The 18,373-nt window shown below is 52.2% G+C and overlaps 1 protein-coding gene across 1 annotated transcript; it reads left to right on the top strand.

Moving 5' to 3' along the window:
• The first annotated feature begins 267 nt into the window (after positions 1 to 267).
• LOC120241544 (serine protease 41-like) lies at positions 268 to 16,426 on the top strand. The gene is made up of 10 exons (XM_039246761.1): positions 268 to 365; positions 3,534 to 3,655; positions 3,760 to 3,789; positions 3,878 to 3,904; positions 4,094 to 4,259; positions 5,145 to 5,407; positions 14,286 to 14,467; positions 14,835 to 15,079; positions 15,277 to 15,354; positions 16,180 to 16,426. The coding sequence occupies exons 1-10, from the start codon at positions 268 to 270 to the stop codon at positions 16,424 to 16,426; spliced, it is 1,458 nt and encodes a 485-aa protein (XP_039102692.1).
• Positions 16,427 to 18,373: the final 1,947 nt, after the last annotated feature.

Here is an 18,373-nt window from a genome sequence, read left to right as displayed (position 1 = left end):
GTGTCAACCACGTCCGCGTTCCTCCTGACCGATTCCGCAGGCGCTATTACGCTCCCCCTCCGGTCTTACTCGAGACTCCCATGGTTGAATGACTCGCCCGAGGCGCTGGACAAAGTCAGCTAACTCTACTGTGCTCTGTGCGGTGTGCCTGGTCCCTGAGAGGAGGAGGGGCGGGAGAGGAACCGCAGACCCCAGCCCACACCCCACTCTGCCCCCCTCAGTTCTTTTTCACCCTCGGGGCTCTGAAGGGCCCGAGGTGGGGCCAAGATGCCTGGAAAAGGAGAGGGACCCGTGATTCACGAGGTGGAGCAGCTGGAAGAGACGGCCCTGACCGCATGCCCTTGCCCTGGCCTGGCCTCACCTCTGTAAAGCACCGTGGCCCGAGAATGCACAGCTGACCAGCCTGGGACACTGAGCAGGGAGGGATGCTGGAGACCTTTCCTGGATTCTTAAGTTTTCCCCTTTTCTGGAGAAGTACCCATCCTTTTTTTTTTTTTTTTTTTTTTTTAGTACCCATCCTTTCTGAGGCCCCGCTCAGCCTAGCCTACATACAGCTCCCCCTCCAGAAGTCTCATTACCCCTGAGCAGCACTAAATACTTGATTTAGGTCAAAATCATGTTCAGTGAATAATTTGGTGTTACTGCCTTTTCCACCTATCCGATCTCTTGAGTTCTGAGGGGGAAAAAACTTGAATTTATCCATATCTTGAGTATTAAGAATTGTTGTTGTTGTTGGTTTTTCCTTTATGTATTTCAAAGCTCTGTTGTTGGGGTCATAAAAGTTCATGCCTCCTATCTTTTCAGTGCCTTGTAACATGTCAGTGTAAAATATCTCTGTATTTCATTCCTTCCTCCCTGCAAAGCTTGTTTATTTATGGGTTTATCAAACCCATGAGCAGTGAGATCATGACCTGAGCCGAAACCGAGTCGAATGCTTAATGAACTGAGCCACCTGGGTGCCCCCCGCACCCGTATTTCACTCTTGAGTCTGTTAGTCTTGGGTTAGCTTTTATCTTGTATGCAATTTTGTCCCCAATTTATTTACACGTATATAAATATAAATATATATGTAATCAAAATAAAACAAAACATTTAGAAACAAATTACAAAAAACTCTATTCTTCCACTACTTATGCTTGCCCTGATTGGAATTTGCTAGAATACTCGTACAATAGGAAAGCACTTCCGTTAATAGTATTGTTGATTTTGGTGATTGCAAAAGAAGCTTAATGGGATTCCCTGATACCCTCCGGGGACCAAGGCACATCCTGCCTGCTTGAGATTTTTTTCCTTTAGTTGGGTCCTCGAAATTCTGTTTGAGAACTCCTAGATTATCAGAATTATGTAAGAGCGGAGTAAGTCTGATTTAAGGACATGACAAAGGGACTTATCATCATCGAGTGTTACTTAAAACTCACACCCACTCAGTAACCCTTTTTGTGTCACAGGTAACCGGTCAGCTGTCGACTGTGATACCGAGGAGGTAAAATACGCATAGCCGTGTGCTCTGGTCGGAATGTTTGTGACCCTCCCCCCCCCCCATGTTCCTGTATTGAATCCCTATGTTGAGGCCCCAGGGTGATGTGTTCAGAGGTGGGCCTTTGGGAGGCGATTAGGTCAGGAGGGTGGAGCCCTCACGCATGGGACCAGTGCCCTTATAAAAGAGAGGCAGAGCACTCCTTCAGCCATGTGAGGACACAGGGAAACAGCAGCAGCTGTGAACCAGGAACGGGCCCTCACCAGACACCTTGACCTCAGACTTCCAGTCTAGGAACCGTGAGAAATAAATGTTCATTGTTTGTAAGCTATCCACTCACTTTATGGCATTTTGTCGCCCAGCAAAGCATTTGACTCAGAAATGATATCACATCCCTGTCTTCCAGTGGGTTTATTCCACTCCTCATTTCTGCTGAGCTCGTGGTGGGAACTAGCCTCCCCGAGGATTTACATAAGTTAGGCCAGTTCACACCCCAGCCAGATGCCTGGGACATCTGGTGTCAACACCACGACGCACCTGCCTGTCTGCTGCCGGGGAGTCTAGAGCCTGGCCTTCTCTCTGTCTTTTCTCAACCCGTGATTTTGTTTTACTGAATACATTTTTTGCTTTGTTTTAATTTTTTTAACGTTGTATTTATTTTTGAGAGACAGAGTGCGAGCAGGGGAGGGGCAGAGAGACAGGGAGACCCAGAATCCGAAGCAGGCTCCAGGCTCCAAGCTGTCAGCACAGAGCCGAACGCAGGGCTTGAACTCACGAACGATGAGCTGTAGTTAGACGCTCGACCGGCTGAGCCACCCAGGGCCCCCTTTTCCTGCGTAACTCTTGGTGAGTGTTTGTAAACACCCTCGAAAGAACTTTCTGAGAACACCAGTTAGGATCCTCCAAGTTGTCTGCTGCTCCGTGTATTTATTCTCTCAGTTTTCTTTGAAGACGGTCCATGTATTCAAATAGATGGTTCTAGTGCGCGTGTGCATTTTCCTCCAACGCTGCTGTGCCCTCAGTGGCTGAGCAGTAACAGCAGGTTAACTGACCAGGCCAAGGATGACCTGGCCCTCGACCAGGTCCTAGGAAATCACCCCGAGCCTTCGCAGTGTCTTGCTTGCAGAGAGTGTCCGTGTAGACCAGGAGCCCTTGTGCCACTCCAGGTATTTCATGCTAATAGCGCAAGTGATGGTACCGCCTTGGGCCACGCCGTGTCGCCTGGACCACAGGAGGTGCCGACGTCTGAAGACTCCGGCCACGCGGGCGGTCCACCGTGCCTATGAGCTGGAACCCCAATAACAAAAACTCCAGACACCTCGGCTCACACAAGCTTCCCTGGCTGGCATCTCTTCACGTGTGTTGTCACACGTCATTGCTGGGAGAATTAAGCTCTGGCCGTCTGACTCCTTGCCAAGGGGAAGCTGGAAGCTTCCACCTGGTCTCTCCTAGACTCTGCCTCTATGCCTTTTGCAGTTGCCGATACTCTCTGTACCCCTGTAGTGAACCAAACCACGGGGATAACAGCCTCTCTAAGTTCTAGGAGTCCTTGTCGCAAATCACCACTCTGAAGGTGGTCCTGGGGACCCCAGGTCAGTTGTCCCTTCACATCTATAACTGAAGAGACAACCCGATGACTTGGGCGCCCCGCAACAGTGCGCGAGGCAAAGGCGGGGTGCCTGTGGGCTCTGCGGAGAGGCTGGGGCCAGCTGGGGGCAGCAGGCAGCGGGCGCAGAGCCCTCCGCGTGGCCCAAGCCAGGCCCTCCACTCGGCTCCGGTAAAGGACCATCGCTTTTAGCGGCAGCCCCATGCAGGCCGCCTCCGGGCCCTTAATGAGGACTTGCTCTCACAGGGCTCGTCCTGGGGGCCAGCCTTGGCCCGGAAGAAGGGGTGGGCGGAGGAGAAGGGGCAACAAGCCGGGCAGCCAGGATCCCAGGGGTGCAGACAAGAAGGACTGTCTGGGTGTACGCTGTGGTTGGGGTACCCAGCTCAAAGCCTTGGGACCCAGAAAGGTCCAACGGGGGCGAGGGTGGGCCAGCGTTCCCTCTCCCCCCAGGGGGCGCCCGGGCCGGCGGAAGCCGAGGGGGGGCCACGAGGCGGCAGAGGCGGCCATGGGCGCGCGCGTCCGGGCGCTGCTGCTGGCGCAGCTGTTGGTGCGAGCGGAGCTCCAGACGCAGGGTGAGCTCAGGCGGGGGCTGCGGGCCGCCCTGGGGCCGGTGGGGGGCGGCGGGGGCGCGTGCAGACCGGGGGGGAGCTCACCTGGCCGCCCGCCCGACCCGCAGAGGTTCAGGATCTGGACCAGCTGTTTCCAGGTAAGGCGCCCAGGACGCGCGCTTTCCAGCGCAGGGCACCCGAGCCGGAGCGCAAGGGGCGCCTCAGCTTTTCCTCTCCTCCTCGCAGGTTTCGAGAACTCGTCGTTGCTCACGTGTAACTACCGGGCCCCATGGGGGAGGGGAGAGGAGGGGCGGGGCCCGCACACCACGTGGGGAGGGCCCCGAGGTCCCCTGGTCCGTGGGCTGCGCGTCCCCGACGCGCGCGTTCTCCCGGGAGCCCCTAACACTGGCGCGCGCGGGCGGGGTCCTGCAGCTCAGCGGTGTGTCCGTCTGTCCGTCCCAGGGCCCTGCGGCCGCCGAACTATTTCCATGCGCGTGGTGGGCGGAAAGGACTCGGAGCTGGGGCGCTGGCCGTGGCAGGGCAGCCTGCGTTTACGGGGCTCCCACCACTGCGGGGCCACCCTGCTCAATCGCCGCTGGGCGCTCTCGGCCGCGCACTGCTTCCTAAAGTGAGTTTGGGGGCGAGCGGTCAGGGGGGACCAGTCCTGCGCGCCTGACCCGGGCGGATTCGGCTCTCACATTTCTCCTGGGCCCCAGGCCCGGCTGCAGCCACGTGGGAAAACCCTGTCCGTTTTCTTCCAGAACGTTCTTCACAACCTTCCCATGTGCTTTGTGTCCAGGTCTTTTCTGTGTTCTCCCCAAATGGCAGTACCAGCCGCCCCCTCCTCATCCCGCCTCCCGTGCTCTGTACCACTGGGCAAACAGAGGTGGGGAGGGTCTGGGCGCGGAGCTGGCCTGCCTCACCGCGGTCAGGGGGGAGCTATTTTGATCCGACCTTCCCAGTCCTGTGCATCTGTTCATTTTGTTGTTAAGTTTTTTTAAATCTATTTTGAGAGAGCCCCTGCAAGCACAGTCGGGGGAGGAACAGAGGGAGGGGAGAGAGAGAATCCCAAGCAGCCTCCCAGCTGAGCCTGCCCGATGCAGGGCTTAAACCCACAAACCTTGAGACCGTGACCTGAGCAGAGATCAAGAGCGGGACACCCAGCCGGCTGAGCACCCCCACCTCCCCGGGCGCCCTGTTCATTCTGTGTTAGGATTGCTGGGGGAGGTGACAGGCCGGTGAGTGACCGGCCAGACCACACCTGAGGGGCCGGCGCCTTCCTGCCCCATCCTCACACCCCCACGTCCCTGGGTGCTGGGACTTTGGCCCATCTGCCCTGGGCGGCCATCATTCCACGCTGGGCACCGTGGCCTGTGAGCGGAAGCGCCGACCGTGTCCGGGATGGGCCCTGGCCCTGCCCCAGCGGTCCCGCCTCGGGGAGTGCCCCCCCATGTGCGCTCGGGGGGCCCTCCCCCCTCTAAGGACCCTTGTCTGCTCTCTCCTCCCTCCCCAGGCACAAAGACCCCTCGAAGTGGATGGTTCAGTTTGGTGAGCTGTCCTCCAGGCCACCTTCCTGGAAACCGTGGGCCTTCAACCATCGCTACAGGGTGACAGATATCGTTATGTATCCCCAGTTCAGCGGGACTTCACTCAAGGACATCGCCCTGTTGAGGCTGGCCTCCTCCGTCACCTACAATAAGTACATCCAGCCCATCTGTGTCGCGGCCTCTTCCTCTGAGTTCCAGAACCGGACCGACTGCTGGGTGACTGGCTGGGGGAACATCGAAGAACATCAAGGTGAGGCTGGGGGTGGGACCGGGGGGCTCTGTGCTCCCCCGTCTGTTCTGTCCACACCTGCTTCGGGAGCCCCCACCCGGGTCTGTGTGCAGCTGGGTCGCGCCTGGGGGCTGCTCAGAGCAGGACGTCCTGTCCCCACACCCCGTTCCCTCTGCCTTCCAGAGACTGTGAGCCGGAAGCCACAGTGAGAGGGAGGCCAGCTGGGCCCAGGCGAGCACTCCCCACCCGGCCTGCAGGAGTGTGGAAGTTTCTGGGGTGAACTTGTCAGAAAGGCTTTTTGTATTTGGGGTTTTTTAATTGAAATGTAACTCACAAAACCTAAAATTCACCATTTTCAAGTATACAATTCAGTGGCTTTTCGTGTAATCGCAGCTGTGCAACTGTCCACGCTGCCTCGCTCCGGAACAGTTTTATCACCTCCAAATGAAACCCCGTACTTATTAGCCTTTACGCCAGCTCCCCTGGCAGTCACTAGTCTGCTTCCTGTCTCTGGGGATTCCCGGACTGTGGCCATTTCGTAGAGATAGAGCCCTACAACGTGTGGCACCTTCACGCAGCACATTACAGGCTCATCTACGGTCTAGCATGTACCTGTACCCCATTTTGGGGGAGGGGCTTAATTCGTAGAACATTAATCATCTTATTTCTTTAGAAGAAATTTTTTTAAGTGTTCTTTATTTTGAGAGGGAGAGCAGAGAGAGGGAGAGAGAATCCCAAACAGGCTCCACACCGTCAGTGCAGAGCCAGATGCAGGGCTCGAACCCACGACCACGAGATCATGACCCGAAATCAGGAGTCAGACACTTAACCAGTTGAGCCACCTAGGCGTCCCTAAATTAATCATTTTAAAGTACATAATCCTGTGGCATCTGATTTAGTACACTCACGGTATATAACCATGAACTCAATCAAGTTCCAAAACATTTTCATCCCTCCCGGAGGAAATCCGACAATCACCGAGCCGTCACTGCCCCTCACCCTCTCCTTCCAGCCTTTGACATCCTCTCCAACGAGCCTTTTGTCTTTATGGACTCACCTATTCTGGATTTTTCATGTACATGGATTCATACACTGTGTGACCTTCTGTGTTTGGCTTCTTTCATGTAGCGTGACGCTTTCGAGATTCATCCGTGTTCTAGTACGTATCAGAATTTCTTCCCTTTTGATGGCTGAAAAATAGTTCATCCTATGGATAGACCACAGTGTATTTATCCCTTCTTCCCCGGATGGACTTTTGTGTTGTTGCTACCTTTTGCATATTGTGAATAGAGCTGTTATGAACATTTACATACAAATTTTTATTTGAACATCTCTTGTTAATTCTTTTGTGTGTATATTTAGGAGTGCAGTTGCTGGATCACATGGTAATTCTATGTTTTAACTTTTTTTTGAGGTTTTTATTTTGAGAGAGAAAGAGCGTGCGCGCACAGTCGGGAGGGGCAGAGAGAGAGGGAGAGAGAGAATCCTAAGCAGGCTCTGCATTGTTAGCACAGAGCCCAATATGGGGCTCAAACTCATGAACCGTGACATCATGACCCGAACTGAAATCAAGAGTTGGACTCTTAACCGACTGAGGCCCCCCATGTTTAACTTTTGGAGGAACCAAGAAACAGTGTTTGAAACACCTGCGCCATTTTACACTCCCATCAACAGCAAATGAGAATGAAAACTTCTCCCCATTCTACTCAACACTTGTTATTTCCTTTTCCCCCCCATCCTGTGGATGTGAAGTGGTATCTCATTGCGGTTTTGATTTGCATTTCTCTGATATGATCAATGATATTGAGCATCTTTTCATGTGCTTGTTGGCTGTTAGTATATCTTTCTTGGAGAAATGCCTATTCAAGGGCTTTGCCCATTTTTGTAATTTTATTTTTTTAATGTTTATTTTGAGAGAGAGCGAATGCACAAGCAGGGGAATGGTAGAGAGAGAGAGCGAGAGAGAGAATCCAGGCAGGCTTCACGCTGTCAGCACAGAGCCTGATGCAGGGCTCAAACTCACAAATCATGAGATCATGACCTGAGCTGAAATCAGAAGTCAGACACTTAATGGAATGAGCCCCTCGGGTGCCCCTGCCCATTTTTAAATTGAGTTGTCTTTGTTGTTGAGTCATAATCGTCCTTTATATATTCTGGATAATAAACTCTCATCAGATATATGATTTGCAAATATTTTCTCTCATTGTGTAGATTTCTTTGCACTTTTGTGATAGTATCTTTTGATGCACAAAATTTGTAAAATTGTGTGTGATCAACTTTAAATTCTTTATTTTCCTTTTTTTTTTTTTAATGTTTTACTTATTTCTAGGAGAGAGAGAGAGAGACAGCGTGAGCAGAGGAGGGTCAGAGAGAGAGGGAGTCACAGACCAAAACAGGCTCCAGGCTCTGAGCTGGCAGTCAGCACAGAGCCCGACACGGGACTCGAACCCACGATCTGTGAGGTCATGACCTTAGCTGAAGTCGGACGCTTAACCAACTGAGCCACCCAGGGGCCCCTAGCACTGTTTGTTGAAGAGACTCCTTTCCCCCGTTGAGTTGTCTCGGCAGCCTTACTGATTGACTACAGATGTGTGGGTTTATTTCTAGACTCTCAATTGTACTCCATCGGTCTCTATGTTCATCCCTATGCCAGGACCTGGGGATTCCTTAGCTTTATAATATATTTTGACATCAGGAAGTGTGAGTCTTCTAACTTTGTTTTACTTGTTCAGTAGTGTTTTAGTTGTTTGGGTCTCTTGGTACTCCATATAAAAGTTAAGGTCAACGTGTCAATTTCTGCTAAAAAGAGCATTGGAATTTGGAGAGGGATTGCATTGAATTTGTAGATTGCTTTGGGGAAGTATTGCCACCTTCATTATATTGTATCTCCAGTCCATAAACATGGGATACATCTCCGCGCATTTAGGTCTTCGGTTTCTTTCAGCAGTGTTCTGTAGTCTTTGCTCATAAGTCTTCCATCGCCTCAATTAAATTTATTCCTAACTGGGGCGCCTGGGTGGCTTAGTCGGTTAAGCGTCCGACTTTCGCTTAGGTCATGATCTCGCGGTTCGTGGGTTCAAGCCCCGCGTCGGGCTCTGTGCTGACTGCCAGCTCAGAGCCTGGAGCCTGTTTCAGTCTGTGACTCCCTCTCTCTCTGACCCTCCCCTGCTCATGCTGTCTCTCTCTCTCCTAGAAATAAATAAAAATATTTAAAAAAAATAAAATAAAATAAATTTATTCCTATTTTGTTATTTTTGGTTTTTTTAATATTTTTAAAATTTATTTCTAGGAGAGAGAGAGAGAGACAGTGTGAGCAGGGGAGGGTCAGAGAGAGAGGGAGATACAGACTCTCCAGGCTCTGAGCTGGCAGTCAGCACAGAGCCCGACACGGGGCTCGAACCCATGAACCGCAAGATCATGACCTAAGCGAAAGTCGGACACTTAACCGACTAAGCCACCTGGGCACCCCCTATTTTGTTGTTTTTGATACTTTGTAAATGAAACTTCTTTTTTTAATGTTTATTTATTTATTTTTAAGAGAGAGAGCGCACAAGCTGGGGAGGGGCAGAGAGAAAGGGGGACACAGAATCCAAAGCAGGCTCCAGGCTCTGAGCTGTCAGCACAGAGCCTGACATGGGGCTCAAACCCATGAACGGTGAGATCATGATCTGAGCCAAAGTCGGACACTCAACCGACTGAGCCACCCAAGTACCCCAGTAGAATAACAGACTTTTGTGATTTAATCATGGATCCTGCAGTTTTGCTGACTTCATGTATTAACCCTAGTCCTCTGTAATGTATTCTTCATGATTTCTTATATATATACGATCGTATATATATGATCATTTCATCTCTGCATGGAGATAGTTTTACCTCTTCCTTTCCAATTTGGACATGCTTTCTTTTTCTTTTCTTTTTCTTTTTTTTTTTTTTGCCTAATTGCCCTGACCGGAACCTCCAGTAAAATGTTAAATAAATGGCAAAAACTTGCATCGTTGTCTTGTTCCTCATCTTAGGGAGAAAGCTTTCAGTCTCTCACCCTTCAGTATAATATCAGCTATGGGTTTTTCACGTATATTCTTTATCATGTTGAGGAAGTTCTTTCTGTTGCCACTAGTTTATTGAATATTTCTGTAATTAAGGAATTTTGGATTTTGCCAACTGCTTTATCTGCATCCACTAAGATGAGTATGTGGGTTTTTTCCCCCTTCACTCTCTTAATGTCTGTAGTACATTACAGTGATTGGGGTTTGTATCCTGAACCACACTTGCATTCATGGGATGAATCACACTTCATCGTGGTGTATAGTTCTTTTAATGTACTGCTGGATTCAGTTTGCTAGAATTTTGAGAATGTTTGCATATATATTATATAATATATATTCTTGCATACATATGTATATACATACACATATATATATATATATTTTTTTTTTTTTTGCATAAAGGATATTGGTCTGTTGTTTCTTTTTCTTGCGATGTCCTTGTCTGGGATTTGGTGTCCCCACAATGCGAGTCCCATGGAATGAGTAAAAAGTATTCTTTCCTCTCCAATTTTTTGCAAGAGTTTAAGAAGGAGTGGTGTTGTGGCACCTGGGTGGCTCAGTAGGTTGAACATCTGACTTCGGCTAAGGTCATGACCTCACCAGTCGCGGGTTCAAGTCCTGCGTCGGGCTCTGTGCTGACAGCTCAGAGCCTGGAGCCTGCTTCAGATTCTGTATCTCCCTCTCTCTCTGACCCTCCCCTGCTCACGCTGTCTCTCTCTCTCTCTCTCTCTTTCAGAAATAAATAAAACGTTAAAAAAATTTTTTTAATAAAAAATTTTAAAAAAGAAGGATTGCTGTTAATTTCTTCAGAGGCTTGGTAGAATTAACCATTGAAGCCCTATGGCCTAAGGATTTTCTTCATTGAGAGGTACCTGATTACACATTTCATCTCTTATTGATCTGTTCAGGTTTTCTGGGTTTTCCTGAGTCAGTTTTGGTGATTTTTGTTAACTAAGATTTGTCCCTTGCATCTGCGTGATCTAATTTGGGGTACACCTGTTTCCTTTATAGTCAGTATTCTTTCTGTCAAGTCACTAGTAATGGCTCCACTTTCATAGTTTTGTTGATCTTTCACAGAAACAAGTTTTGGTTTTGTTGATTTTCTTTATTTTTCTATTCTTGACCTTGATTTTCTCCATTCTTCTCTAGTATTTCCTTCTTTCCTTCTACCTCTGAGTTCAGCTTGCTCTTCTTTTTCTAGTCCCTTAAGCCATAAATCAGGGTACTGGTTTGAGATTTTTCTCCTGTATTAATGTGGGCATTTCCAGCTATATATTTCCTTCTGGGAAGTCCCTGCACTGAATCCCGTAAGTTTTGCTATGTTGTGTTTCCATTTTCATTCATCTCCAAGTGTTTTCTGATTTTCTTTGTGATTTTTTTTTTGATCCATTGGTAAAGCATATGTTGCTGAATTTCCACATATTTACAAATTTTTCAGTTTGTCTTCGGTTACTGGTTCCTAGCCTTAGTCCACTGTGGTTGAAGAAACTGTTTTGTATGACTTCGATCTTTTCTAGTTTATTGCAACTTACTTTGTGGCCTGACATATTGTCCGTCCCGGAGAGTGTCTCGCCACCCCACCCCGTGTCTACCTGAGACGGGTGTGGATTCTGCTGTCGTTGCGGCAAGTGGTTCTGCATATTTCTGTTAGGTCCGGTTAATTTACAGTGTTACTCAGATCTTCTGTTTTCTTGTTGATCTTCTTCCTGATTCTATTCATTATTTTTTTAATGTTTATTTATTTTTGAGACAGAGAGAGACAGCGCAAGCTGGGGAGGGACAGAGAAAGAGGGAGACGTAGAATCTGAAGCAGCCTCCAGGCTCCAAGCTGTCAGCACAGAGCCCAACGCGGGGCTTGAACCCACGATCCGTGAGATCATGACCTGAGCCGAAGTCAGACGCTTAACCGGCTGAGCCACCCAGGCGCCCCGATTTTTGACACTTTTATCCACATCTGATGTCCTTCTTTGACTCTTGTAATAAGTTTTAACTGAAACTCTATTTTGTCTAACATTAAAACAGCAACCTCTGCTCTTTTCTGGTTTTTATTTGTATGGAGTCTCTTTTTCCAGCCTTTCACTTTCAACTGTGTGTGCCTTTGGATCCAAAATTGTGGTCTTGGACACAGCATATAGTTGGAGCCTGTATTTTGAAAATCTTTTTTGGGGGTGGGAGGTGCCCAGGTGGCTCAGTTAGTTAAGCATCCGATGTCACCTCAGGTCATGATCTCCCAGCTAGTGAGTTTGAGCCCCGTGTTGGGCTCTGTGCTGACAGCTGGGAGCCTGGAGCCTGCTTTGAATACTGCGTCTCCCCCTCTCTTTGCCCCTCCCCTGCTTGCACTTTGTCTCTGTCTCTCAAAAATAAATAATAAAACGCTTAAAAAAATAATAAAATCTTTTTTTTCATTACTTTTAGAGAAAGAGAGTGTGATCAGGGGAGGGCACAGAGGGAGACAGAGGGAGAATCTTAAGCAGGCTGCATGCTCAGTGTGGAGCCCAATGTGGGGCTCCATCCCATGACCCTGGGATTGTGACCCAGGCCAGGCTGAAAGGAGGTCTGACATTCAACCAACTGAGCCACCCAGGCGACCCTAGATCCTCTGTTTTTAACCCATTCTGCTAGTTTCTGCTTTTTAATTGCAGTGTTTAACCCATTTACATTAAAACTGACTACTGATGTGGCGCCTGGGTGGCTCAGTCAGTTGAGCGTCCAACTTCGGCTCAGGTTATGATCTCACAGTTCGTGGGTTTGAGCCCCGCGTCGGGCTCTGTGCTGACAGCTCGGAGCCTGGAGCTTGTTTCAGATTCTGTGTCTCCCTCTCTCTCTGACTCTCCCCTGCTCACGCTGTCTCTCTCTTTCAGAATAAATAAAACATTTAAAAAATAAATAAATTTAAAAAACTGACTACTGATAAGTAAGGATTTACTTCTACCATTATTCTATTTCTTTTCTATATTTTGTCACATCTTTCAATATCTGTATATCTTTTTTATTTCCTCCTTTGTGTTTCATTGATTTTTATTTTGTGTTCTGTATATTTTCTTAGTGGTTGCCCTGGGGATTCCAATTAACAACTTAAATTTATTTTTTAGAGACTTTTTTAAACTTTTTTTTTAATTTGAGAGAGAGAGAGTGAGCAAGTGGGGATGGGGAGAGAGAGGAGAAAGAGAGAGAGAGACAGAGAGAGAGAGAGAATGTTAAGCAGGCTCACGCTCAACACAGAGCCTGATGTGGGGCTCGATCCCACAACCCTGGGATCATGACTTGAGCCAAAATCAGTAGTCGCACACTCTGCCCACTGAGCCAGCCCGATCCCCCAACAACTTAAATTTATAACCATCTATGGTGAATTAATACCAACTAAGCTTCAATCATACACAGAAATTCTGTTCGTTATGCAGCTCTTTCATCCCCTATAAGTTGCTGTTGTCAAGTTTACATATCATGCGACCGTTGACAGAGATTTAGAATTGGCTTATGCAGATGTCTTAAATTATAAAGGAAGAAAAAGAAGTGATGACCCAAAACTAATAATCCTCACTCTCCTCTTTCCCCGCGTGGTCACCTTTACCAGCGCTCGCTCTTTCTGCCTTGAATGGACACCGGCCAGCATCCTGGCCAGTTCCCTGCTCCCTTTTCCATTTCCTGTAAGGCAGGTGTGCTAGCGATGAACCTTCTCTGCATTTGTTTACCTGAGAATATCTTAATCGCTGCCTCATTTTCTGAAGGATCATTTTGCCTGATGCAGAATTCTAGGTTGACTTTTATTCTTTCTGCGCTTTAAAAAAATTTTTTTTTAATGTTTTATTTATTTCTGCAAGAGAGAGAGAAAAAGAGACAGCGTGAGCAGGGGAGGGTCAGAGAGAGAGGGAGACACGGAATCTGAAGCAGGCTCCAGGCTCTGAGCTGGCGGTCAGCACAGAGCCCGACGCGGGGCTCGAACCCACAAACCGCGAGATCATGACCTGAGCCAAAGCCGGAGGCTTAACTGACTGAGCCACCCAGGCGCCCCTCTTTGTGCACTTTGAATGTGTCATCCCTCTGCCTTCAGGCCTCGGGGTATCTGAGAAGAATGTGGCCGTAAATCCTGTTGGAGATCTTTCACGTTCATGCAGCCTCTCTCTTGCTGTTGACCAGATTCTCCCTTTGTCTTTTGATACTTTGATGAAAATATATCTCAGTGTAGATCTCTTTGTGTTTCTCCTACTTGGAGATTGTTCGGCTTTTTCAGGATATAGTTTCATATCTTTTTTCAAATCTGGGGCATTTTCAGGGTGCCTGCGTGGCTCAGTCAGCTAAGCATCCGACTTCGCTCGGGTCATGATCTCACGTTTCCGGAGTTCAAGCCCACGTGGGGCTCTGCACTGACAGCTCAGAGCCTGGAGCCTGGCTCAGATTCGTGTCTCTGCCCCTCCCTTGCTCTCTCTCCCTGTCTCTCTCTCAAAAATAAATAAACATTAAAAAAAAAATCTGCAGCGTTTTCAGCCTGGAACCCGCAGGTGTAGTATGTTAATCCTGAACCATGTCTGTGTGTTAGCCCCGCCCCCTGCGCACACTGTGGCTAAGGGAGGTCCCCACTGGCTCAGCCAGGGGCTGTCACCTTCATTCTCCAGATGGGGAAACTGAGTCTCAGGGAGAAGCTGTAACCGCCTGTCCGTGTCTTGGGTCCTTCTGTGATACTGTTCCATCACCCACAGTGTGCAGGGTGCTGGGCTAGAGCAGAGGAGTCATCGAGAGCCATGTCCCGGGCGCTGTAGGGGCCCCAGGAAGCCCAGCCCCCATCCCCCCGCCCCTGTCCCAGCTGGCACAGGAGAGGCTGAAGCTGTCGTCTCGTCTCGTCTCACCCTCAACCCCTGCAGCTCTGCCGCCTCCTTTCCGTCTCCAGGAAGCACAGGTGTCCATCATAAACAACTCCAGGTGTGACTCCCTGTTGCAACAGACCGGTTTCCTCACTCACAGCCTGGATGGTATGATGTGCGCGGTCTTTGAGAACGGCCACCATGACGCCTGCAGGGTGAGCACTCCTGCCCCTACCGGCCACCAGCCGTCCCCGCCTCGGGCCGGGGAGCTGTCTCCATGATGCCCCCGAGTTTACTCAGAGAAAACAACCAGAGGCCTTGTTTATCCAGCTTCGCATTATTTATCTTGCCTTTGATTCACACCTGACACCTGGGGGAGGGGGAAGGGCAGTTAGGGACCGGGGCCCCACTGTGCAGATGCGGAAACTGAGGCTCGTTCACTTCTGGGTGGAGAGCAGGATGTGCATTCAGCCTGCTCGGCTGCACAGCCCCTCCTGCTGTCCCCGCCGCTGTCCCCGCCTCTCCACTAGCCTCTCACCTTCCCGGCACCCGGCGTGCCTGGCTCACCGCGCTGCTCCCTAGGGCGACTCCGGCGGACCCTTGGCCTGTGAGAAGAGAGGGCTGTGGATTCAGGTCGGAATCGTGAGCTGGGGACTGGGCTGTGGGAGGCCCGACCAGCCCGGGGTCTACACCGACGTCAGTACGTATTTCAGCTGGATGCAGGCGCTGATGGCCCGCAGCGCACCTGGGCCAGGTCCCTGTCAGCTGCTCGCACCGCTCGCCGTGCTCTTGGCCGGGCTCCCGCCGCTGCGCTGCACACCCACACTGTGCGGGCACAGTAGTTAGCACAGCACTGGGCACGTCACCCAGCGCTGAGCACCCTGGTGGCACGACAGCTTACTAGCCATCCAGCTCAGTCCCCTTCTGTCCCTTTAATAATAAACGCATTAGCATGTCGGAGTCAATGCCTCGCAGAGCGTTCTGTGGCCCCGGGGGGCTCGCTGGACCCCCTCACGGCCCCCAGGACCAGTCCCGACCTCGAGTCTCGCTCCAGCTGTCTGCACTATTCAGGTTTGGGCGACAAACCGCAGCGCCCTCTCTGGTTAGTTCAAGATCATTTACGGGAGGACGTTAGTGGCCCCAGGCTCGCTGGGGGGCAGGGAGACGGAGCGGGTGCTGTGGGGGGGACACCAGAGCCCCCGGTGCTCAGTCCCCCAAAGGCCGACCCGGGACCAGGACTGGGGTGCGGGCAGTTTATTTGGGAGGTGACATCGAGAAGCCCCAGTGAGGAGTAGGGAAACTGAGGCAGAGAGAGAAGAAACCCGATGGCGTTTGCCCAGATGAGGAGGTTCCTGCTGTGGGCCACAGACGCAGAGTCCTGGTGGGCCCAAGAAACCCCAGGGCCACGGCTCAGCATGGCTCCCTGGGGGACAAGGACCCTGGGAGTGGGCTTCTCTCCTGCCCGGAGCACCCCCGCTGAGGCCGGGTGGGGGGGCGGCACCAGGCAGGCCAGGGCAGGAGGCCAGCAGGGCAGACTCTGGCCTCTTGGAACCGCTGAGGCACATTAGTCCCCTGCGCTCCCCACCCCCCCGCCCCCCACTGTGGGGAGGCAAGGGAGGAGTCTGGAGGTGGGGGGCCCTCACCGCCACGGCCCCACCCCTGACAGCCTCGCGGGTTCGTAGGGCACTGCGCCTGCGCTTCGTGCCCTGTGGCAGGGGAACCCCCCTTCCCCTTCTTAACAGTGAGGAAACTGAGGCCCTGGGAGGTGACAGGACTGTCCTGAGTCACCGCTGCACATGGACCTGCCCGGCACCCCACGGAGGGGCCAGCAGATCCCCGGGTGGCGAGTCCCCACCTGTCCCCGAGGCATGCCGTGGGATCTCCTACAGCCTCCATCCATTTCCACCCCCACCACCCACCCTCCCAGGAGCTGGGACCCGGGGGGCCTCCTCTCCCCTCCCCCGAGGCCCTCCAAGTTACCCCAAGAGGATCACGCGCCACGACGCTGGAGCACGGTGCTGTTCGGTGGCCCCCCCCCAACCTCGGCCACCTTGCAGTGTGCTCCGCGGGACCCCTGGCAGAGCGGGCACTGCCCCTCCGGCGGCAGGCACGCTCGCTTCTGGGGGCCCGGGGCCTGTGTGAGGGGCTCCACGGGGACGCTGGCGCCTGCCTAAGCCCTGATCGCCCACGGGGCCGTGCTTGGAGCCACCTCCCCGAGGCTCGGAAGGATCCCCGCAGCTGCTACAGCGCGCCCCTCCCCGCACCTGCCTCTCCCCAGGCTGACGTGATGTGGGGCTCCGGGGCGGCCACCCCAAAGGGCTGGGGATCTGCTGTGATATTACGCACACGAACCGGACCCTGAAGAGACGCCCGGCTGCCGTCCGCCCTCCCCGGGCCGTGCCCCCCATCCTCCTCCTGCTGCCAGGTACAGAGGGCAGGGCTGGACACTTGTCACACACGAGTCCTGAGCTACAGGCAGTGGGGTGAGCACTGCCACGGTGACGCGCCTGCGCAGGGCAGCAGGCTGGGAGACGCCTTCTCTCCGCCCTTGATGGACTGGGCTTTCGGGCGTCAGGAGCTGTTTGTAGAGCTGTGGTTTTTTGTTTCCACCCTTGGCATTTAGAGACTTTGTAAGCAACGGAATCCCCTAGAACTAGCATGAGTGCAGGAAAGTCATGTCGGGAGAAAGGCAGTCGGGAGAAGCGTAGGGACGCCTTGAATAGGAGCTCCAACACCACAGGGCACTCTTTCTCAGTCTAGAAGGATCCAGGCTCTCGGGCCAGCTGAGAGTCCTCGCCTGTGATCATGGCCATGGCTGCCCCACCCCCGGGCTCCAAGGGGGCCTCTCTCCCTCTGGGGTAGAAGTCCCAGGGAGGGATTCTGGTCGGGTCTGGGTCATGTGTCGCCTATTGACCAATCACTGGGACGATGGCCTCAGATTGGGTCCTTCCTTCGTCCTTTCCTGAGATGGGGGTAGGGGGCAGGTCTGTGCTGGAGAAGGTGGCGCTGACTCAGCTGTGGCCCTGAGAAGGGTAGTTGTGAGTCCGGTCCCTCCCAGGGTAAGTACATGACATTTGCCTAGGGGTCGTTTATATCATGGGACTGAAGGGTAAGCGCTGAAGCGGACATGGGCCCAGCAGGGGTCTGTGCCTCAGTTTCTCAGTCTGACACAAAGGGTGGGTTTGGGGGCCCTTTCCAGGGGTTCTGCTGTCTATTATTCAACCAGTTTTGGCCACTCCCTGCAGAAGCCAGCTTCTCAGAATGAGTGTCGTTTTCCATTCCCCCCCGCCCTCGCACTCACTCCGCTCCCCCTAGTTTCCAACAGGCAGAGACCCAGGTCCCCTGCTGAACAGGCACCCAGCCTTCCGGCCACACCTCCCAGGTCAAGTTTGGGCCTGCCACCGGACCTGGCTGTGTGTCCCCGGGGTTCGCTCTCCCGGCAGCCTCCCCAACTACCCCAAGTCCGCACCAAGGGGAACACCTCCCACCCGGCCCCGCTGCCACCAAGCCCTCCAAGGGCAGCTGAACCCAGGTCAGGGGCCTCGGGAGCACGGGAGGGTGCTGCTTTTATTCTCGTGGCATTTTGATCATGTTTTACATGAGCCAGGCACCAGCCCAAGGCTCTGCCCCAGCTCATCTTCACAACCTTTCACAGGAGAGGGAACCACCTGCAAGGTGTCAGGCCTGGAGGGAGAGCGTGCGCAGCCCAGCATCACCCCAGGGTCGCCAGGGGCCTTAAGCATGGATAGCAGGGCTCAGGCCTGGGGGTGGCCTCCACTCCACATCAAAGGCAGGCACCGGGTGGCAGCCAGGTCCCCTCTCCCATATCCCTTGCCCTCACCCACAGCCTGCTGCCCTGCTCACCCCTTCCACTCATTTTTTCTTTTGTTAAGTTTTTTTTTAATGTTTAGTTATTTTTGAGAGAGAGACAGAGCATGAGTAGAGGAGAGGCAGAGGGAGAGGGGAACAGAGGATCTGAAGCAGGCTCTGCACAGACAGCAAAGAGCCCAGTGTGGGGCTTGAACCCACGAAGCCCCAGATCATGAGTTGAGCTGAAGTCAGACGCTCAACGGACTGAGCCACCCAGGTGCCCCCCTGCTTCGTTCCTTCTTAAACACCCA

The sequence above is a fragment of the Hyaena hyaena genome, unplaced genomic scaffold, assembly GCF_003009895.1.
Source record: "Hyaena hyaena isolate Hyena2069 unplaced genomic scaffold, ASM300989v1 scaffold_285, whole genome shotgun sequence".
NCBI lineage: Eukaryota > Metazoa > Chordata > Mammalia > Carnivora > Hyaenidae > Hyaena > Hyaena hyaena.
The sequence above is the reverse complement of the archived record's forward strand: the minus strand, read 5'-3'. Positions and strand labels throughout refer to the sequence as shown.

Coding starts and splice junctions, on each gene's coding strand:
- LOC120241544 (XM_039246761.1), top strand. CDS start 268: ATGCCTGGAAAAGGAGAGGGACCCGTGATTCACGAGGTGGAGCAGCTG. Junction 366..3,533: donor CCTGGCCTGGCCTCACCTCT/GTAAAGCACCGT, acceptor CTCTCCCCCCAG/GGGGCGCCCGGGCCGGCGGA. Junction 4,260..5,144: donor GCCGCGCACTGCTTCCTAAA/GTGAGTTTGGGG, acceptor CTCCCTCCCCAG/GCACAAAGACCCCTCGAAGT.